At 37.7% G+C, this 24,346-nt stretch overlaps 1 gene segment (V, D, J or C); it reads left to right on the top strand.

Moving 5' to 3' along the window:
• Window positions 1–1,842, top strand: part of LOC101989032 — a gene marked incomplete at its 3' end in the record, with an annotated part of 8,015 nt that extends 6,173 nt beyond the window's left edge. The window contains 1 exon segment of the V gene segment in view: window positions 1,828–1,842. Within this exon segment, the coding sequence occupies window positions 1,828–1,842 (15 nt within the window).
• Window positions 1,843–24,346: the final 22,504 nt, after the last annotated feature.

The raw sequence follows: 24,346 nt of genomic DNA, 5'->3' as shown, positions 1-24,346 counted from the left end.
TCTAGGTTGTTTCCAGGTTCTGGCTAATACTGCTATGAACATAGTTGAACAAATGCTTTTGTAGTATGATTGGGCATCTCTTGGGTATATTTCTAAGAGAGGTATTGCTGGATCCTGGGGTAGATTGATCCCAAATTTCCTGAGAAACTGCCACACTGATTTCCAAAGTGGTTGTACAAGTTTGCATTCCCACCAGCACTGGATGAGTATTCCCCTCAGTCCACATTCTCTTCACCAAAGGCTATCATTGGTGTTTTTGATTTTAGCCATTCTGACAGGTGTAAGATGGTATCTTAAAGTGGTTTTGATTTGCATTTCCTTGAAGGCTAAGGAGGTTGAGTATGACCTTAAGTGTCTATTGGCCATTTGAACATCTTCTGTTGAGAATTCTCTATTCTGTTCACTGCCCCATTTTTTAAAATTTATTTATTTATTGAGGATTTCTGCCTCCTCCCCGCCACCGCCTCCCATTTCCCTCCCCCTCCCCCAATCAAGTCCCTCTCCCTCATCAGCTTGAAGAGCCATCAGGGTTCCCTGACCTGTGGGAAGTCCAAGGACCGCCCACCTCCATCCAGGTTTAGTAAGTTGAGCATCCAAACTGCCTAGGCCCCCCCAAAGCCAGTACGTGCAGTAGGATCAAAAACCCATTGCCATTGTTCTTGAGTTCTCTGTAGTCCTCATTGTCTGCTATGTTCAGCAAGTCCGGTTTTATCCCATGCTTTTTTAGACTCAGGCCAGCTGGCCTTGGTGAATTCCCGAAAGAACACCCCCATTTTTAATTGAGTTAGTTAGCATTTTAAAGTCTAGTTTCTTGAGTTCTTTAAAGTATAGTTTCTTGAGTTCAGACATTTTTCTGTTGTGGAGTTGGTGAAGATCTTCTTCCAATCAGTAGGTTGCCTTTTTGTTTTAGTGACAGGGTTCTTTGCTTTACAGAAGCTTCTTAGGTTCAGGAGGTCCCATTTATTCAATGCTGCCCTTAATGTCTGTGGTGGTGGGGTAATATGTAGGAAGTGGTCTCCGGTGCCCATGTGTTGTAGAGTACTTCCAGCTTTCTCTTCTATCAGGTTCAGTGTATTCAGATTGATATTGAGATCTTTAATACATTTGGACTTGATTTTTGTGCATGGTGATAGATATGGAACTATTTTCATTCTTCTACAGGTTGACATCCAGTTATGCCAGCACCATTTGTTGAAGATGCTTTCTTTCTTCTATTGTATACTTTTAGCTCCTTTATTGAAAATCAGGTGTTCATAGGTTTGTTGGTTAATATCTGGTTTTCTATTTGATTCCATTGGTTGACTTCTCTGTTTTTATACCAATACCAAGCTGTTTTCAATACTGTAGCTCTGTAGTAGAGTTTGAAGTCAGGGATGGTAATGACTCCAGATGTTCCTTAATTGTATAAGATTGTTTTGGCTATCCTGGGTTTTTTGTTTTTCCATATTAATTTGATTATTGTTCTCTCAAGGTCTGTGAAGAATTTTGATGGGATTTTGATGGGGATTACATTGAATTTATAGATTGCTTTTGGTAGAATTCCATTTTTACTATGTTGATTCTCCCAATCCAAAAGCAAGGGAGATCTTTCTGTTTTCTGGTGGCCTGTTCAATTTCTTTCTTCAAAGACTTAAATTTCCTGTCAAATAGATCTTTCACTTCTTTGGTTAGAGTTACCCCAAGATATTTTATGCTATTTGTGGCTATCATGAAAGGTAATGCTTCTCTGATTTCCCTGTCTGCTTCTTTATCCTTTTTGTATAGAACAAAGTTTCAGTTGATCTTGTATCCAGCCACATTACTAAAGGTGTTTATCAGCTGTAGGAGTTCTTTGGTAGAGTTTTTTGGGTCGCTTATGTACACTATCATATCATCTGCAAATAACGAAAGTTTAACTTCCTCCTTTCCGATTTGAATCCCCTTGATTCCCTTATGTTGTCTTATTGCCAAGCTAGAACTTCAAGCACTATATTGAAGAGGTATGGAGAGCGTGAACAGCCTTGTTGTATTCCTGATTTTAGTGGAATGGCTTTGAGTTTCTCTCCATTTAATTTGATGTTAGCTGTTGGCTTGCTGTAAATATGTTTTATTATATTTAGGTATGATCCTTGTATCCCTAATCTCTCCAAGACATTTATCATAAAGGGATTTTGAATTTTTTCAAATGCTTTTTCAGCATCTAATGAAATGATCATATGGTTTTTTTCTTTTAATTTATTTATATGATGGATTACATTGATAGATTTTCGTATGTTGAAACAGCCCTGCATCTCTGGGATGAAGCCTACTTGATCATAATGGATAATTTTTCTAATGTGTTCTTGGATTTGGTTTGCCAGTATTTTATTGAGAATTTTTGTGTCGATGTTCATGAGTGAGATTGGCTTGTAATTCTCTTTCTTGGTTGAGTCTCTGTGTGGTTTTGGTATCAGGGTAACTGTAGCTTCATAAATGGAATTTGGCAATGACTCTTTTGTTTCTATATTGTGAAATTCATTAAGGAGTATAGTTATTAGCTCTTCTTGGAAGTTGTGGTATAATTCTGCATTGAAACCATCAGGTCTTTGGCTTTTTTGTTAGGGAGGTTTTTGATAACAGCTTCTAATTCTTTGTGACTAACAAGTCTATTTAGTTTGTTCACCTGGTCTCTGTTTAACTTTGGTATTTGGTAGTTATCTAAAAAGATGTCCATTTCTTTTACATTTTCCAATCTTGTGGCATTCAAGCTTCTGTAGTAAGATTTAATGATTCTCTGAATTTCCTCTGTGTCTGTGGTTATTCTCCCTTTTCATTTCTGATCTTATTAATTTGTGTGTTCTCTCTCTGCCATTTGATTAGTTTGTATAGGGGTTTGTCAATCTTGTTGATTTTGTCCAAGAACTAGCTTTTTTTTTTTATTGATTCTTTGGATTGTTTTCTGTGTGTCTATTTTGTTGATTTCCGCCTTCAGTTTGATTATTTCCAGTCTTCTACTCCTTCTAGGTGAGTCTGCTTCTTTTTTTTCTAGAGCTTTCAGGTGGGCTGTTAAGTCTCCAATGTGAGCTTTCTCTGTTTTCTTTAAGTGGGCACTTAGTGCTATGAACTTTCCTCTTAGCACTGCTTTCATAGTGTCCCATAAGTTTGAATATGGTGAGTCTTTATTTTCATTGAATTCAAGGAAGACTTTAATTTTTTTCTTTATTCCTTCCTTGACCCATGGGTGTTTCAGTAGTTGACTGTTCAGTTTCCATGAGTTTGTAGACTTTCTGGGGGTAGCATTGTTGTTGCATTCTAACTTTAATCCATGATGATCTGATAAGACACAGCTGATTACTAATACTTTTGTATCTGTGGAAGTTTGCTTTGTTACCAAGTATGTGGTGAATTTTCGAGAAGGTTCCATGAGCTGCAGAGATGAAGGTATATTCTTTCCTATTTGGGTGGAATGTTCTATAGATGTCTGTTAAGTCCATTTGATTCATTATCTCCATTAATTCCCTTTTTTCTCTGTTAGTTTTCTGTCTTATTTACCTGTCCATTGGTGAGAGGGGAGTGTTGAAGTCTCCTACTAATAGTGTGTGTGGTTTGATGTCTGCCTTGAGTTCTAGTAGTGTTTCTTTTACATAAGTGTGTGCTTTTATATTAGGGGCATAGATATTCAGGATTTAGACTTCATCCTGATGAATTTTTCCTGTTAGTAGTATAAAATGTCCATCTCTATCTCTTCTGATTGATTTTAGTTTGAAATCAATTTTGTTAGAAATTAGTATGGCCACACCCCGCCTGTTTTTTAGGTCTGTTTGCTTGAAAAACTTTTTCCCATCCCTTTACTCTGAGTATATGTCTATATTTGTGGTTGAGGTGTGTTTCTTGTAAACAGCAGAATGTTGGATCCTGTTTTTGTATCCAATCTCTTAGCCCGTGCCTTTTTATAGGTGAATTGAGTCCATTGATATTAAGTGATATTATTGACCAGGAGTTTGTGACTCCTGGTTATTATTACTCTTTTGGTAGTAGAGTTTGTGTGTTTCCCTTCTTTGAGTGTTGCTGGTGAAGGGTCGCTGGATGTCTGAGTTATTGTAGGCAATGCTGGCCATGTTGGAATACTTGGGTTGTGATTTTCCTTCCATTACTTTCTGTACAACTGGATTTGTGGTTATGTATTGCTTAAATTTGTTTTTATCCTGTAATATTTTGTTTTCTCCATTTATAGTGCACAAAAGCTTGTCTGGGTATAGTAGTCTGGGCCTGCATCCATGGTCTCTTAGTTTCTGCAGTACCTCTATCCAGGATCTTCTGGCTTTCATTGTTTCCATAGAGAAGTCATGTGTAATTCGGATAGGTTTACCTTTATAAGTTATTTGACCTTTTTCCTTTGCAGCTCCTAATATTCTTTCTTTATTCTGTGTGTTTTGATTATTATATGACAGGGGGATTTTTTTTATCCAGTGTATTGGTGTTCTGAATGCTTCTTGAACCTTCATATGAATTTCTTTTTTTAGGTTGGGATAGTTTTTTACTATGATTTTGTTGAATATCTTTTCTGGGTCTTTGAGCTGTAATTCTTCTCCTTCTTCTACCCCTATTATTCTTAGGTTTCATCTTATTGTGTCCCAGATTTCCTGAATGTTTTGTGATGAGATTTTGTTGGATTTGCTGTTGTCTTTGATCAGAGCGTTTATTTTTTCTACAGAGTCTTCAGATTTGGAGATTATTTCTTCTATCTCTTGTATTCTGTTGGTTATACTTGTTTCTGTAGTCTCTGTTCTTTTACCTAGATTTTCCATATCCAGCTGGCCCTTGGTTTGTGTTTTTTCATTGCCTCCATTTTAGTTTTCAAGTCTTGAACTGTTTCCATTATCTGTTTGATTAATTTTTCTTGGTTTCCTAGGGTATTATTTACAGATTTACTCATTTCTTCAAACTTTTTGTTATTCTTCTCATCCATTTCTTTAAGGGAGTTTTTCATCTGTTGTTTAAGGGACTCTATCACTTTCATAAAGTCATTTTTTTCTATTTTTTTCTGGATTAGGTTGTTCAAGTCCTCCTGTTGTAGGTTCACTGGGTTCTGGTGTTTTCATGTTGATTTTCAGATTTTTGGAGGTATTCTTGCATTGGCGCCTCCCCATTTCTTCCTCCAAAGGTTCCCCCATGGATCTTCTGGTGCAGTATCAGGGCCCCTTGCTGGCCATAGACCTTGCAGACAAAAGGCCTACCTTGCTGCAGGCAGGCTATTGAAACAAAGGAACTCCAGCTGGGTTGCACTCACCACCCTGTCCTAGCACCCAAACAGACTGAGCCGGGGGATGTTATGGTCCCAAAGAAGTGAGGAAGATGGGAGGGATAGCCTGAGTGTAAGCTGGGATGGGATAGGAAGAGAGAGGCAGTAGCAGGGGAGGGTCGCCCCTGCAGACTGACAATGAAGTATAGGGGGTTGAAGAATGTCTGTGGTCCATCTCCCAGGCTTCTGCCCCGGGTCAGGAACTCACTCACCCCTCTGATGGATCTTCTGATGCAATATCCAGGCTCCTAGCTGGTCAGGGACCTCGCATACAAAAGGCCTACCTTGGTGCAGGCAGGCTATTGAAACAAAGGAACTCCCGCCAGGTTGCACTCACCACCCCTTCTCAGTGCCCAAACAGGCTAAGCTGGGGGATCTTATGGCCCCGAAGAAGGGAGGAAGACAGGAGGGGCTAGCCTCAGTGCATGCTGGGATGGGATAGGAAGAGAGAGGCAGTAGCTAGGGAGGGTCACCCCTACAGACTGACCAGGAAGTATAGGAGCTTGAGATATGTCTGTGCTCTGTCTCCTGGGCTTCTGCCGTCGGTCAGAAACTCACTCACCCCTCTGATGGGTCTTCTGGCACAGTATCCAGGCCCCTGGCTGGTCAGGGATCTCGCAGACAAAAGGCCTCCTTATTAACTCTTGTAAGTTATATTAGCCCATTATTCTTGTCTGTGCTAGCCACATGGCTCGAGACCTTTTTCAGTGTGGCAGTCATATCTTGCATCTTCTATGGTGAGCTCACAACTGCATCCTCTTCCCAGAATTTTTCAGTTCTCATTAACCCACCTGCCTATAGGTTGTCCTGCCTATAACTCCTGCCTGGATAGTGGCCAATCTGCATTTATTTAAAATATAATTGACAGAATAAAGACCACGGTCTTACAACAGTTCCCCCACTTTATTATTATTATTATTGTTATTGTTATTATTATTATTATTAATTTTTAAAGAACATCTATAGTCCATTTTTTGGAAAGGTGGGCATAATTTTCCAGGCTACTTCCTGATAGTTGGGGGCACTGATAATCTTTTAAGGACCTAAAGAAAATTTAGAGTTATGATCATGTCTTGACTGGAGTATCCTGTGTGGCTTAATCATCTCAGGCAGCATCTTGAATCTGTTCTGGATGTAAAACTCAGATATCTGGGCCATCTGCTACTATCAGAGATTTCTCGCTTGGTCTTCTCTGATCAAACTTGATTTTTCTTAACTCAGAATGAATCCAAAGCTTCTCATTTTCTGTGGAAACAAAAGCAAATACTCTTCTCCAAAGTAACATACCTTTTGACTTCAATCTTGAAGTCAAGGTATTTTCAAAATATCTATCTTAGATTGATTCAGCATCATTTATAAATAAATATCTTTAATCAGCTGTTGCTCTTTCCTCAGCATTCAAACAATTCAAAGAGAACATGATAGCATACAGTATCCAGACTCTTTGTGTATTTTTAATCTTTCCATGGCTTTATTTTAACCTCTATTACTTTTATTTTTACTTTTAACTTTTTGATTTTTGAGACAAGTTCTCTATGTACCTTTGACTGTCCTGGAACTCCCTCTGTATACTAGGTTGTCCTTGAACTCACAGAGATCCACCTGCCTATGCCTCCCAAGTGCTAGGATTAAAGGTGTGTGCCACCACACCTTTATTTATTTTTTTGTGTGTTTTTTTTAAAATTTATTTATTTATTAAAGATTTCTGTCCCTTCCCCGCCACCGCCTCCCATTTACCTCCCCCGCCCCCAATTAAGTCCCCCCTCCTCAGCCCGAAGAGTAATCAGGGTTCCCTGCCCTGTGGGAAGTCCAAGGACCGCACACCTCCGTCCAGGTTTAGTAAGGTGAGCATCCAAACTGACTAGGCTCCCACAAAGCCAGTACATGCAGTAGGATCAAAAACCTATTGCCATTGTTCTTGAGTTCTCAGTAGTCCTCATTGTCTGCTATGTTCAGCAAGTCCTGTTTTATCCCATGCTTATTCAGACCCAGGCCAGCTGGCCTTGGTGAGTTCCTGATTCAACATCCCCATTGTCTCAGTGTGTGGGTGTACCCCTCGCAGTCCTGAGTTCCTTGCTCGTGCTCCCTCTCCTTCTGGAGCTGATTTGGACCTTGAGATTTCTGTCGGGTGCTCCAATGTGGGTCTCTGTCTCCTTTCATCGCCTAATGAGGTTAATATTCAGGAGGATGTCTATATGTTTGTCTTTGGATTCACCTTCTTATTTAGCTTCTCTAGGATCGTGAATTATAAGCTCACTGTCCTTTATTTATGGCTAGAAACCAAATATGAGTGAGTACATCCCATGTTCCTCTTTTTGGGTCTGGGTTACCTCACTCAGGATAGTGTTTTCTATTTCCATCCATTTGTATGCAAAATTCAAGAAGTCCTTGTTTTTTACTGCTGAATAATACTCTAATATGTATATATTCCATACTTTCTTCATCCATTCTTCTATTGAAGGGCATCTAGGTTGTTTCCAGGTTCTGGCTATTACAAACAATGCTGCTATGAACATAGTTAAGCATATACTTTTGTTGTATGATAGGGCCTCTCTTGGGTATATTGCCAAGAGTGGTATTGCTGGGTCCAGGGGTAGGTTGATCTCGAATTTCCTGAGAAACAGAAACACTGCTTTCCAGAGTGGTTGCACAAGTTTGCATTCCCACCAGCAATGGATGAGTGTACCCCTTTCTCCACAACCTCTCCAGCAAAGTCTATCATTGGTGTTTTTTATTTTAGCCATCTGACAGGTGTAAGATGGTATCTTAAAGTTGTCTTGATTTGCATTTCCCTGATCGCTAAGGAAGTTGAGTATGACCTTAGGTGTCTTTTGGCCATTTGAACTTCTTCTGTTGAGAATTCTCTGTTCAGCTCAGTGCCCCATTTTATAATTGGGTTGATTAGCCTTTTACGGTCTAGTTTCTTGAGTTCTTTATATATTTTGGAGATCAGATCTTTGTCAGTTGCGGGGTTTGTGAAGATCTTCTCCCAGTCAGTAGGTTGCCTTTTGTTTTAGCGACAGTGTCCTTTGCTTTACAGAAGCTTCTCAGTCTCAGGAGGTCCCATTTATTCAATGAGGTCCTTAATGTCAGCATGTGGTCAGTTTTTCATCAACATCATATAAGTGTTTCATGACAGGATCTCTTAAAAGAGGTCTTAATGTTATTGTTATTGTCAAATAGATCTTTCACTTCCTTAGTTAGCGTTACCCCAAGATACTTTATAATATTTGTGGCTATTGTGAAATGTGATGTTTCTCTGATTTCCCTCTCTGCTTCCTTATCCTTTGTGAATAGGAGGACGACTGATTCTTTTTTTTTTTTTTTTTGAGTTGATCTTGTATCCTGCCTATTACTGAATGTACTTATCTTGTAAAAGTTCTTGGTAGAGTTTTTTGGGTGACTTTTGTCCATTATTATATCATGTGCAAAAACCAAAAGAGTGAATGAAAAATTCTAGAAACCAATGTCTGCATGTATTCCAGGAAAACTGTTGCTCATGTTCACAGACATTACACCATCTCATAGATATTATGAGCCTAACATTATTTTAACTTAGAAAAAGAAGTTCAGATCATCTCATCAAAATCTCACAGTGTCCAGCTATTTGTGAGTGGATTCTATGATGAGAGGAGTGTGTCTGTGTAATTCCATACTGCTTTGGCTGGGAATGACTCTTTTCCACTGCCACCCATGACAGCCATTAGTGTGACCTCATACTACATAAACAAGTGCTCCATTGTACACATTACCAAGAATAACAAATAAGGTGAAATGCTGAGATAACCTCATACAAAACTTTAAATTTTAGGGAGACCTGACCATCTATAATGGGTAGCAGGTGTTCCCAAATGGGTGTTTTGCTGTTAATGGACAATCCACAGGACACCATATCAATCCTGAGAATTTGTTTTTCCCCTCCAATATTAAGTGCTTACAAAACATCATGAAATTGTAGTGAAAAGTAATAGAATTCTGTGACTCATATTTTTGCTTTCATATAGTTTACTACACTTTGCATACTTAAACACATGCATACAAAATCCTGCATAGTGCCTTCTCATATTTGTGGGAGTATTTTCCAAAGGTATCCATCATTGGTGGAAATGTTTAACTCCTTGAAAACTTTACTAACATGTGTTCTGTCCAGGAATAAAAGGTCACTGGGTTTGAAATGGCAGAAAGAGAGAGAAAAGGCTGTGTAAGAATCCTCTATACAGGAGGGTCCTTTGCAAAGAGATTTCCTTTCTCCCCTTATTTCTTTAAATACATGAATGTGGCCGGGCGGTGGTGGCGCACGCCTTTAATCCCAGCACTCGGGAGGCAGAGGCAGGCGGATCTCTGTGAGTTCGAGACCAGCCTGGTCTAGAGAGCTAGTTCCAGGACAGGCTCCAAAACCACAGAGTAACCCTGTCTCGAAAAACCAAAAAAAAAAAAAATAAATACATGAATGTGGTATGAGAAACAGATTAAGTTGCATCAATTGTTGCCTTGATTTTTTTCTGTCTTTAAGTCCATTTATTTGGCTCAATAGATTTGTTGACACACATGTATCAAACATCACTTCACTACCAAGAAAAGGCATACTTGGTTATAATGGTTCATATTTTGATTATGTATGCATTTGATTTTCAAGTACCTTGTTTAAAATTATAAGCATTTTGCAATTATTTTACATTCAAACTACAGTTTCCTTTCCTTCATCTCCTTTTGTTGCCTCCCCCATTTCCCCACTCTACCCCCATTCACTCCTCTTCTCTTTCAGTTCAGAAAGCTTTCCCTTGGTTTCTATCTCCTTCTCAATGTGAATATATTTTTTTAATGTGATCATCACAGTGGTCCCTCATCTTTCAGCTGACTCCTGTATTTGAGTGTGCTAGGAATTTATTCATGGATGCATGAGAGATGCATTTAATATAAAGAAACATTGTGCTTCTGACCTCTGGTGCTCAGCTCCAGGTGTAGCCTGAGGAAGGTAACAAATAACCCATTCCCTCTTGTGTCACCTGCTTTCACTTGGGTACTGTTAGGGATGAAACCAGCTGCCACCAGAGGTAAACCTGGAATTGAGAGGACATTGATATTTATATAGGCACACCTTATAATCAATCTTTGAGGCATACAGTCATCCTCTCCAGATAAAAATTTCTGTTACTCTTGAATCTGAGCTCTGTGAGCAATGAGTGTAAGGGTTATGTTATGTTACCGCTTCAGGCAAGATTGTGCAACTTCAGTTTAAGCCATTACAAACCAGGGTGTAGGGCAGTTCAGGACCAACAAGGGGCACAGTGGAGCCAAGAATGCATAGTACAGGGATGAGGTCGGTGTGTAGGGGGACTCTATATCTCTGTGGTTTCTTTCCTGAAATCTCCTAGCGGAACTGCGCCTGCTGTGATTGATGATTCCATGCTCAAGCAAAAAAAGAATCTTTGCTAACTCTTCACAGGTTTCTAGTTTCTTGTTTATTTTGTTATTTCTATTTACTTTTTAGAGTTTTTTTTTAAAAAAATTCATGTAGTATATTCTGATCATTGATTCCCCTCCACCAAGTTCTCCAGGTTCCTTCCTACATCCTTACCTTCCCAACTCTACCCACTTTCCCTCTCTCTGTAGAAATCAAAGAAATAAGAATACAGAACTTTAAAAAGGCATTAAAGCAGCTTAAAACAAACTATCCAGACACACACACACAAACACACACACACAAACCTCATAATAATACAATTCTGGAACTATGAAACATGGGTAATAGACCAATAATACTAAAAAATCAACAAACAAACAAAATGGTATATGATAAAATATCTACAAAAATGTCACTGAGGTAATTCTGTGTTGTGTTTCTACTGCTGATCATGTGTCTATCCTTATGTTTGGTTAGTTTGCTGAATGATACTCCATTATAGAATACAAATATTCCTTTGCATTATTAGGTCAATTCCAAAAACTGTTTTGTTTGGGGTGAGAGTCTGTGTTCATATCCCTCTCTCAACACAGGGATCCCATTTGCTTGACTTTTTTCATGCTCTGTTCATGTTGTCATAGTCTCTGTGACTTCATATGAGCATCTATCAGTCCTGTTATGCCAGGAAGACCCTTTTTACTTAGAGTCATCTACCCTTCTGGCTCTTACAATTTGTTGAGATATTAAATTTCTTCTCAGTAATAAGGCCAAACTGTGGATTTTTTTCTGGTTAACCAAGAACCTTTCCAATGCCTCACAGTGTTTTCAGTGTCTAGTGAGGGATCTTCCATAAGTTTTAGGGGATTTTCCTGTGCCTGGTACTGAAGTGTACAATTAATAACTCCTGTATGTGGGGAGAAGCACTGTCCCTCATGATACCTCTGTTCAAAGACTAACAAGTTAAAACAAAATACAAAACTCATGCATATGATTTTTATTCAGTTTCGGCAAGCATATATGTCACCAAACCATTGAGCATGATAAGAAACAGACAAGACTTATTACTAAATGGCAAGTCTTAACTAAGATGTCTCTTATTTTGTATACACCTTTCTTAAATTTATTTTTTGATAAAATATTGAATCAGCAGATACATAAAACCAAATAATTATCTTAACACAAAATTATTCTAACAACTCAAATCAAATACCAAATATAAAACTAGACATCTATGAACTGTTTGTTATTTCCAAATATTTTGTTATAGAAAAATATTGTATATTGTAATTTAGTGTGTCTACACAGTCCTTTGCTCCCAATAACCCGGATGTTTTGTCATCCCACATTCATTCTATAATGTCTACAGTTTTATTTTTTACTTACAATTCAAGATCCTAGAGTTAAAATTAGCTTTTTTATAATACTTAATTTTAGTTTACCCTACAGAAATTCCTTTATTCACTATTCAGCACCACTTCATGTTTCAAAATTTCTGTCTCTTGTTTTCCCCATCTGCTTTCATTAATCCATATTTTACTATATTCTCCACCTTAATTCCTCGGATAATAAGGGGCCATTTCTACTTTCTTGGAATCTGCAAATTAAACCCACAAAACATAATATTCAAGTCTAGGAACCAGTTACAAAAAAGAATATGAACCATTTGTCTTTTTAGATCTGGGTGTCCTCACTCATCATATTTTTTCTTGTTCATCCACTTACCTATAGATTTGACTGTTCATGCTTTAGCAGTGGTTAATATTCCATTGTCTTAGTGTTCTACATTTTTGATATCTATTCATCCTTTGTTGGAAAATAGGTTGATTCCATATCCCAGGTGCTATGAATCAAGAAGCAATGAACTTGGGTGTGTGAGTGTCTCTATAAGATGTAGCATTATTGAATGCATGCTTAAGGAACTTATGCCTTGGGCTCAGTATAGTTTTATTTATTAATTTTAGTTGAAATACCAAACTTATTTTCAAAGTCACTACACTAGTTTATACTTCTATTCTGGGTGACTAAGAATTACCCTCTTCCCGCATCCATGCCTGCATTTGTGGTAATTTTTCTTGCTTATGATCATTCTTATTGAGATAAAAAATATAGCAATGAAGTTGTTTTAATGTACATTTCACTGTTAACTAAAGAGCTTGGTTGCAGAAATAGAGAAACCATATGTATTGCCATGCACAAGACTCATGTCCAAATGGATTAAAGACCTCAATATAAATTTGACCACATTGAACCTGATAAAGGAGAAAGTAGGAAGTAGGCTGCAACACATGGGCACAGGAGACCACTTCCTACATATAACCCCAGTGGCACGGACAATAAGGGCAACATTAAATAAATGGGACCTCCTAAAAGTGAGAAGCTTCTGTAAAGCAAAGGACACTGTCATTAAGACAAAAAGACATCCTACTTAATGGGAGAAGATCTTCACCAACCCCGCATCAGACAAATGTTTGATCTCCAAAATATATAAAGAAATCGATAAACCAGACTTTAAACTTCTAAGTAACCCAATTAAAAAATGGGGCACTGAACTGAACACAGAATTCTCAATAAAAGAAGCTCAAATGGCCAAGAGACACTTCAGTTCATGTTCAACCTCCTTAGCCATCAGGGAAATGCAAATCAAAATAACTTTGAGATACCATCTCATACCTGTCAGAATGGCTAAAATCAAAAACACCAATGATAGCCTTTGCTAGAGAGGATGTGGACTAAGGGGAACACTCATCCATTGCTGGTGGGAATGCAAACTTATGCAACCACTTTGGAAATCAGTGTGGTGGTTTCTCAGGAAATTAGGGATCAACCTACCTCAGGATCCAGCAATACCACTCTTGGGAATATACCCAAGAAATGCCCAATCATACTATAAAAGAATGTTTTCAACTATGTCTATAGCAGCATTATTTGTAATATCCAGAACCTGGAAACAACCTAGATTCCACTCAATTGAAGAATGGATAAAGAAAGCGTGGAATATATACATATTAGAGTACTACTCAGTGGTAAAAAACAATGACATCTTGAATTTTGCATGCAAATGGATGGAAATAGAAAACACTGTCCATAATAAGATAACCCAGACCCCAAAATATGAATATGGTATGTACTCACTCATTTGTGGACTCTAGTCATAAACCAAGGTCATTAAGCCTATAGTTCACAAGCCCAGAGAAGCCAAATAACAAGGTGAACCCAAAGAAAAACATTTATAGTTCCTCCTGGAAATTGTAGGCAAACAAGATTGCAGGGCAAAAGTTGTGAGCATGGGGGTGGGGGCAAGAGAGGGGGAAAGGGAAAATGGGGAGAAGGAAGGGAGAAGGGAAGGGAAGGCAACAGTCTGGAATAGTGGGAGGGTGGAGATGGAGTAAGGGCGGATATAGGAGCAGGGAAGAAGATTCCTACATTAAGTGATCCATTTTAGGTTTGGCAAGAGACTTTGCTCTGGAGGAGATCCTTGGTGTCCATGGGGATGTACCCAGCTAAGTCCTTGGACAACAGGGGAGAGGGTACCTGAATGGCCCTTGCCCCACTATCAGGCTGATGATTATCTCGAATATCACCAAAGAATCTTCGTCTGGCGATGGATGGAGATAGAGACAAAGACCCTCATCAGGGGAACAGACTGAGCTCCCAAGGTTCAGTTGAAAGGCAGAAGGAGGGAGAACATGAGCGAAGAAATCAGGACTGCGAGGGAGTGGTCCACCAACTGAGGCAGTGTTCCTGTTCTAATGGGAGCTCATCAAATCCAGCTGGACCAGGTACGAATGAGTATGTGATCAAATCGGACTCTCTGATTGTGGCTGACAATGGGGTCTGACTGAGAAGCCATTGATAAAGTCACTGGGACTTGTTTCTACTTCATGTTCTGGCTTTTTGGGACCCTTGTCTATCCGGATGCACAGCTCCCTAGGCCTGGATGTAGCAGGGAAGGCCTTGGACTTCCCAGAGGGCAGGGTTCCCTGCCCTCTCTCAATAAGGGTGGGAGAGAAAGGAGGGAGTGTGGGGGAGCATGAGGGGATTAGGAGGAGGGAAGAAAGTGTAAATAATTGAATGGAAAAATAAATAAATAAATAAATAAATAAATAAAGTTGTGCACAGAAACGATAAGTGTCCTAGTGTCTGATGGGGCAAGATGTTCAATGTACCATCTCAGCATCACCCTTATGGTTATACCATGAAAGACCTAAATAACAGCGTCCCCATACAGCAGTAAGCAGTTTGGAGAGAAAAAACTGCACCCATATTCCTAAATATTGCTTATAAATGTTCTTTTACATTTAAAGGGGTTGATGAAATAGATATGAATAGTTTGCATTGGTATAAATCTTGGTTTATTGATATAAATTTAAGGTCAATCTTGTTATATGTGTATGTATTTCTGATCTTGATTAAGGTATTGTGATTGTGTAGTTTATTTAAAAATGTAACGTATAATTAGGAAATATATGTTGTTAATGGATAATCATCAATAATAGTCAAGCTTGTAGCCATGTTACTTAGATTTTCTAAATATATAGGGGTATATTTCAGTTAGATAGACATTCTTCATATCTTTCAAAGACTACAAAATATGGTATTTAATGTTTTAATAATTTAGGGCTTTTCATGACAATGAGACATGTCTGCTCCTGACAGCACCAATCTACTTCAAGAGGAAGATGGTTGTTGAAGAGGCTCCTTATGGAGTTGGTTAGCCATTTGGGCAAGAAACTGCTCTTGCCTGGACTGTTGCATAAACTGGACACAGAAAACCCGCAGAGAGAAGACTGCTGAACTTACCTAAAGGTGAGATGATCTTTCAAGGTTCCTGATTCATGACAGTCTGCAAGACATTCTGCAGGACACAAAAGAAAGTGACTAAACTGTCTTTGGAATTTCTTGCTTCATGGAAATGTCAGCTGGATACTATGGGCCTGGAGACCAAAGATGAATGCCCCAATGTATAGAGGAACTTTGGGTGACTTTCCAGACAGCATGATGTCTCTTTCATTTCTAGAGCTTTGGAAATTGCTTATTTCTTGTTTACTTAGGTAATATTATATCCTTCTGGAGTCTTTGATGGAGTTAAAAAATAGATAATTATAGTTTTCCATTGTTATGATAAAAGATAAATATTGTAACTGTAATTCTTGCTTGATAACTGTTTTGTAATTATTATATGCAATTTTGGTATGTTAAATTAAAGCCTTTCTTTTTGTTTAAACAGAAAAAGGGGAAATGATGTAGGAGGATCTTCTATCTATCTGTTGCTTTCATTGGTTAATTAATAAAGAAAACTGCTTGGCTTGATAGTTCAGAACATAGGTAGGTGGGGAAGACAGAACAGAATGCAAGATGTGAGAGTTAGCCATAAGAGGCTAGATATAATGGGCCAGGCAGTGTTTAAATGAATACAGTTTCCATGTAATTATTTCGGGTAAGGCTAGCCAGGTGGTGGGATGTGGCCTGCTTCCCCTCATTGCTACAGATTCTGATGAGGATCAGATGGCCCATGAACTATTGACATGTGAGTCACATTAACAAGCCCAGCTGTATTGACATTGTTCTCAGTGGTATGGAAGAGCTCTTTCTGCACAAGTGCCTATATGGAACTGAGAATTCATTCCCTGACAGATTTAGAACATCAAACTCACCACCCACTGACTAACACAGAGAAATTTTTCCTGGTCTGTCTCAATCAGATTACTGTTTTGATCTAAAGAAGTCCTTTCCTCATTCATGTGCAAATTGCAGAGATGATGTTTTTATGTATAGTAATGTTCACCTACTCCACAGCACCACATTTGTGCTCTCTTGTTCACTGTCCCTGAGAATGCAGGTTCTCAGCATGGACTGCACTTGGATCATTATCTGGTAGCAGCAGCTATAGGTAAGTGAATTCCTAGAACCAGACTTGAACTAGAAGTCAGAGACTGAAATGACAATAGCATACTTTCCAAAAGTGTCTATTCCCTGGTTCAGTTACAGCAATTTGTGGCTGAACCGAGAAGTCTCGGACATCCAGGAAAAGTGCTCTACAAGGATTTTTTTACCAATATAGTTTCTTCACATACAGTGAGAATATCTGTTAATATGGTTACAGAACTTTAACTCAAAGATGGCTGCTAGAGTATTCTAGTCATTTTCAACTGGATGTAAGAGGACTTAGACCAACCATCTGATGTCAATCATGGAGTAAATATAAATAAAGAGGTGAATATTGATGAAATGTGTCATCACCAACGGGGACTTCTCATGACACCAGAGATCACATCTACTCCATTCTTGACTTTCTTCTGTGATGACAATGGTCTTCCCAAGGCCCCTTCCCTGTGTGATTTCAAAACAGGGTTCATTTTCACTAGAGTAACATAGGGTATTTCTTCACTTGTTGAATATTAGTATTAGAACAAGTCATTTTTGAAACTCTTATTATGAGCAAAGCATATCTTCTTGTTTGAGCTAAGACTTTGAACAAAGGACAGTATCTCTATACTCCATGTTTTCTTGAGACCACAAATTTTCTGAACAATCCATCCGCTTTTTGCAGATCAATGTAACATCTCATTTTACGTATTTTTATATACAATTGCACAAAGAAGTCTTAGATTTAGTTTTTGATGCTTGTCGATAATCTAATTTTCTCACCAGGTATTTCATCCTTATGAGAAGAATGATATGGGCCCAAGCATAAAGTATCACAAAAATTCTCTTTGTCTTTCCAGTCTGCCTGTTCCAAGAGTGGTAATTCCAGATGCTGATGAATCATATTTTCCCAGAGAAATGGGGTACAGAGCTTGTCTGTAACTCTTACCAGAGCTGATACATAGGATGAGCATCTCAAAGATATCCTGAAACACATTTTAACAGGCTACACCTGAGATGCATGCTAAGGAAACCAATGTGTATTAATATATGAGTTAATCAGAGTGAGGTGATATAAGCCAGATTCCAGACTTATTCATCACTGCAGGGGGATTCAGGACAGCAAAAAATGGTGCTGAGACCCTTAAGTGATATTGAGAAAAGTCAAGTATGGCACAGTTATGTGATAAATGAAAACAAGCGCCTGGCAGAGGAGAAGGGTTAAATAAATCTCGTGAAAAAGAGTGAATGAATAATGCCAGAAACCAATGTCTGTATGTATTCCAAGAAATCTTCTACTCACATTAATAGACATTGTGCTTGTTCAGCCATATTGTGATCTCTGCAATGCCTTAACATAGGAGAAGAAGCTCATGTCATCTCTTCATAATCTTACAGAACCCAGATTTTGTAAATGAATTATTTCAGACAGGAGGATGTTGTTTTATTACCATACTGCTTTGGCATTAAAGGACTCTTCTATAGGAAGAGCCTGCTTGTTGGTTCCCAGCTGCATGTCTAGCTTAGGCTCGAAATAGTCACACAGAAACTGTATTCGTTAAATCACTGCTTGGCCCATTAGCTTTAGCTTCTCATTGGTTCACTCTTACATCTAGGTTAACCCATCTCTATTAATCTGTGCATCACCATGAGGTCATGACCTACTAGCAAAGTTTCAGCCCCTCTATCCCTAGCGGTGGCTTCATGGAGTCTCCCTTACTCTGCCCTTCTTTTTCCCAGCATTCAGCCTAGCTTTTTTTTGCCTACCTAAGTTCTGTCCTGCTATAGGTCCAATGCAATTTTTTATTCATTAATCAACTAAAGAAACACATAGATAGAAGGACCTCCTGCACCAATCATTGCCACCCACGATAGTCATCTGCATCTTATCACACTGAAGGATATAATGCTCCTTATACACATTACCCAGAAGAATATATAATAGAAATGACAAAATAAGCCCATTCTGAAACCTTAACTTAAAGGAGATCTGCTCCTCTATAATAGGAGGTGGTTGTTTTTCTGACAGTGTTTCACTCTGAGATGACAACCCACAGGACATTGTATCAGTTCTGACCAGTGAAAGATGAGAAACCATGTATCTGATGGGTCTCAGCTGCTTCTTTCTTGCAAAATTATATGATTCAATATGTGATCCCAAATTTCAGGTAAAAAATGCCAGAATAGCCTTACTTCCCGTAGTATATATTTTTTGTTTTAGTATGTATAACTACATTTTGGACATTGAAATGCATGCATGCCAAATACTATGTAATAGCAATGACTTCTCAGATTTGTTGAAGGATATTCCATACCTATCCATTATGAGTGGAAACATGTAGTTCCTTAAAAGCGTTACTAACACATATTCTGTCCAGGAATTAAAGATTCCTGGACTTGGAAAGGCAGAGAGGAAGAGACAAATCTGTATACAGAGAAATATCCTCTACCTACTAGGATTCTTGTTAAAGAGATTTCCTCTCTTACCAGATTCCTTAAAAGGCATGCAAATACAGTATGAGAAAAGACATTCTGCAGGACACAGAAAAATCTGATGGACAAACTGCCGGTACAGGCAGAACTGTCTTTGAAATCTCCTGCTTCATGGAAAACTCTGCTGGATTCTATGGGCCTATGGGCTGAAGATGGATCCCCCAATGGTACAGAAGACTTTGGGTGACTGTCCAGGCAGAGAGATGTCTCTGCCACTTCTAGAGTTTTGGAAGTTGCTTACAATGCACTTCCTATTTACTTAGGTAATATACCCTTCTAGAATCTTTGATGGAGTTGAAGAATAGATAGATAGCTATAGTTATAGTTTTCCTTCATTATGATAAAAGAACATAAATAGAAATATTGTAACTGTAATTCTTGCTTGATACCTGTTTTGTTATATGTAATTTTACTATGTTAAAGTTAAAGCCTTCCTTTTTGTTTAAACAGAAAAGGGGAAATGGTGTGGGAAGTCCTTCTGTCTATGTGTTGCTTTCATGGGTTAATGAATAAAGAAACTGCCTTGGCCTGTTGATAGGGCAGAACTTAGGTAGGTGGGGAAAACTAAATGGCATGCTGGGAGAAAGGAGGCAGAGTCAGGAAGAAGCCATGGAGCCACGGGAGACAGATGTTGGAAATTTTACCTGATAAGGCACAGCCACGTGGCAATATATAGATTAATAGAATGGGATAAATTAATATAAGAGTTAGCCAATAAGAAGTTAGAACTAATGGCCAAGCAGTTTTTTAATGAATACAAAAAAAAGACTAAGCAACAGCATATATTCCCTTGATTACTTTTTCTGTCTTTAAGAACATTAATTGATTTATTAAATTTGTTGACAAGCACATTTTACATGTCCTTGCACCTCTGTGATAAAGAAAGGTTGCTTAGAAAGTATAATACTTTGTTGTATGTATGCTTTTGGTTTGCATGTAATTTTTATAATTTTTTTTCGGTTATTTTACATTGAGATTTCAGTTTCTTCAACCTCTCTCCTCCTGATTCCTCTTCTATCTCCCCAGTACCACTTCTACTCCTCCACTGTTTTTGTTGAGAAAGTATTCCCTTGATTTCTATCTCCTTCCCAATGTGAACATATTTTTTAAATTATTAATTTTTCTGTGAGTACCACAGTGGTTCCTCTTCTTTCTGTTGACACCTGTATCTGAGGATCACAGAAATTCATTCATGGATACATGGGGGCTGCATCTAAGATGAAGACACATTTCAATTCTGACATCAGGTGCTCTGCCCCAGGTGTATCCTGAAAAAGGCAACATCTATCCTGTCATCTTCATGTGACACCAACTTTCAGTTGCATACAGTAAGAGTTGAATCCAGCTCTCAATAGGGAAGAGACTGTGTCTGAGAGGGATATTGATGACAATATAGAAACAACATCCAATCAGCATCTCCTGGTAAGCAAAATTCGTTTCTCTCTGTGCCTGATATTTGTGAACACTGAAGTTCTAGGGATATGTCAATGTTCCATCTAGACTGTGCAACTTCAGTGTAAGCCATGACAAATGAACCTGCAGGGTATTCAGGATCAGCAGGGGGCACAATAGAGCCAAGAATGCATAGTACAAAGATGAGGTTGGTGTGGAAGCTACTCTGTGTCTTCTGTGGTTTCCTTTCTTGAGCCTACTATATGACATGCACCTGTTATTGTCATCTGCTGTTTCCATGATTAAACACAGTAAAGAATCTTTGTTAAACGTTTCTCAGGTTTATATTTTCTTTTTTATTTTGTTGTTTCTATTTACTTTTTATCATTGATGAGCGGAACTTATCTTTTTCTGCCAATCAATTTCCATTTTCCTTCAATTTTTCTAATATTTATTGGGACATTTAATAAATATGTGTATAGGATTTTAGTTACTTTCACTCTCGTTCCTCTTCCTCATCTTTTCCTTTTCTTGCTAAGTCCTTCTTTTCAACATCTTCCACACTTAGTGCTCATTCTTTTATTTGTGACACATTTTATTAAACTCAAATTTCACGGCTAACCATGGATGGGAGAGTTGGCATGTAGATATATCAGAAATAATACCCGAAGATATGTTACTAAAGGAAATGGTACTCCATTCCCAAAAGCCATTACTGGCCAATAATCTTTCAGAGAGGGGCAAAGCCTTGGTTTGCATTATGAACCTGAGGGGTTCCCAATTTTCTGCAGGAGTCATACAGAAGATCATAGATACTTCAGGAGTACATAGCTATGGTACATATAGTAAGCTTCTCTTATGCACATATTTTCATCCTTTTACCTTTAAAGGTTTGCCATCCTTTATTCATCAGTGTTTTCTGAGAAATAGAAGAGTTGATATATCTGTCACATTTAGGGTCAACAATTTTACTATAATAAATTCTCATAAGTTATAGATTTTGTGTTATAATTATAGATCTCTGGAGTAATCCAGTACAATAAGGAACTTCTCTTTGGGTGCTGAGCTCAGAAGTTTCTGTACACAATTTAAAATCAGTCTCTGACATATCCAGTCACTAGCTGTAGAAAAAGAAGTCATTTCTCCTGCAACTGAACTCTTTGAATACTGAGGTTTCAGGAATATCTTACAGCTCAAGAGAGACAGGGAAACTTCTGTGTAAGATAATAAAAATGTAACTTCAAAAGGCTCAATAGACAGAAATGAGATGAGGAGAGAAGACTCTGCAGCCTCTGTGGATTCCATTTACAAGACCATTAGCTGAGCTACAGCTGCTCTTGTTTACAAGTATAGTTTTCATGTTAAAACACAGAAAAGATTATTAACTTTTCATAGACTTATATTTACTTTTTATTCAGTTCTATTTATTTATCCTTACTTTTGGGAAAAAAAACACTCAGTATATTCTGGTCATTATTTTCTCTGAAAAAAATCTTCTCCCTGTCCATCCCATCTCCCCACACACTCAACTCCATACCCATCTTTTTCTTTTACTATGTATTATTTCTCATTTTCTGGGGTTTTATTTTTACTTCCTTTTTTATTTTTGTTATTTTTATTGAGGTATAAATTGTTGCCTGTTCCCTTATTTTTCTCCCCTCTCCCTTCTATACACTCCTGTGACCCCCATGACCCTAATTTAGTCAGAAGCACTGTATTTTACTTCTTTCTATGTAGTTTCATGTATGTCTCTTTTAAGGTCCTCTTTGTTGTCTAGGTTGCCTAGGGATGTGGACTGTAGTCTATTCTTTCTTTGCTTTATGACCTAATGCTCAGCATCCTTAGTCATCAAAAATGTAAATCAAAACAACTCTGAGACTTCTCCTTATACCTGTCAGAAAGACCAAGATCAGAAATACTGTTCATAGCTTATGATGGAGAGAATATGGTATTAAGGGAATACTCCTTCATTGCTGGTGGAAGTGCAAACTTCTACAACCACTTTGAAAACCAGTGTGGTTACTTCTGAGAAAATTCTGAGTAACAATCTACCACAAGACCCAGAAATACCACTTTTGGGTATATATTCAATGGATGCTTAATCATACCGCAAGGGTATGTGCTCATATATGTTCATAGCAGCATTATTCGTAATAGCCAGAACCTGGAAACAACCTCGAAGCCTCTGACTTTTCTTTCTATATATAGCAAATAGACAAAAAAGAGAGTATTTTTCTTTGCATCACAAGAAACACACCCACACACAAGTCAAAAGAAAGCAAACATAGAAATACAGAGTTAGAAAGCATGGCATATAAACAAAAGTACATTAAGCCCAGGCTTTACCCTGTGCAGGCCCTGTCCTTGATGTCACAGCCTCTCTGTTTTTTTTATGTCCATCATTCCTGTTGTGTCTAGAAGACACTGATTTCCTAGAGTCACCTACACATCTGACTCTCACAACTTGTTCAAAATTTAAATTCTTCTCACGAATAAGGCCTAAAGACTTTTTGTGTGTTCAACCAAGAACAACGTCAACAACACATACTGTTTATAGCATACATGGGGCCTCTCTCATCATCAACTCATAGAAAGATATCATGTACCCAGTAGTGAGATGTTCAATAATTTGTGTCTTTGAAAAGAAAAACTGTTCAACCACTCCGGTACCTCTGTTCAGGGATTCATTAGTGTAAATAAGATGTAAAAGCATCCACTTATTTTCTTCTCAGCTTTCAGTGTGCATATATCTCACAGAATAATAGAACTTAATCAGAACCAGACCACTGATACAGTACTTATAAGTAAATGACAAGTCTTATCTGCACGTCTTCAATTTTTCCTGAACTTTTGTTAGATTATCAAGTTTTGATAAAAATAGAGTAGCAGCAGATCCATAAAATCACCTCAGAATCTAGCATAAAATTATTCCATCAATATGAAGAATATCCCAAATGTGAAACCAGTTGACTGTGAACTATGCATTATTTCCAGACTTTTTATTATAGAAATAACATCACAATTTTTATGTCTTATTATTCAATACATTGCTTTTTTGCTTCCAGTATGCTGATCATTTATTTTTGTCATGCCACATACATTCTAAATTCTTAATATTTATTTTTCACTTACATTGCAAGATGCTAGATTTTAGTGGTCATTTTTTATAATTCTTAAATTGTGTTAGCCCTACCTCAAACCATCACTTCTCTATTTTCCAATACCACTTAATGTTTGAATCCCTTTGTCTCTAGTTGCTGTTTCCACCACTTTCACTTTACCTGTATTCAATTGAATCCAATCCCCTAATATCTAAAACCCCAAAAGAGCTTTTAAATGAAACACCGAAAATAATATATTCCAATGTTGGAACCATATATGAGATAGAATATGAAGCATTTGTCTCTTTTTTTTTATTTGGGTGATCTCATTCAATGTATTTTTAAAATTTTATATTTTTTCAAATTCCACCCTCTTACCTATGGATTCCATTATTAATGCTTTGTCATTGAGTAGAATTCTATTTTATATGTCTCAAATTTTTATTATCTATTTGTCTGTTGTTGAGCATCTATGTTGATTTCATTTTTTCACCTGTCATCAAATTGATGTGCAAGTGTCTCTGTAATAATATGTAAAGCCATTTGAGTATACGTGTGGGAGAAATATAGATGTTCATATCACAGCTCTATTTCTTACTTTTTGAAAACATCTCCAAAACTTTTTCCAAAGAAACTATACAGGTTATACTACCATCAACAATGAGTAAGGATTCCCCTTCCCCATATCCATGACTGTGTTTGTATACTTGATTGTGGTTATTCTAACTGAAGTAAAATAAAAACAAAATAATTTTAATCTGCATTTTCTTGATAGATAAGGATTTTAATGGAGGACATGAAGAAACTATCCTTGAACTTAAGAGAAAATTC

The sequence above is a fragment of the Microtus ochrogaster genome, chromosome 1, assembly GCF_000317375.1.
Source record: "Microtus ochrogaster isolate Prairie Vole_2 chromosome 1, MicOch1.0, whole genome shotgun sequence".
NCBI classification, from domain to species: domain Eukaryota; kingdom Metazoa; phylum Chordata; class Mammalia; order Rodentia; family Cricetidae; genus Microtus; species Microtus ochrogaster.
Note: the sequence above shows the minus strand (reverse complement) of the source record. Positions and strands in the feature narration are given on the sequence as shown.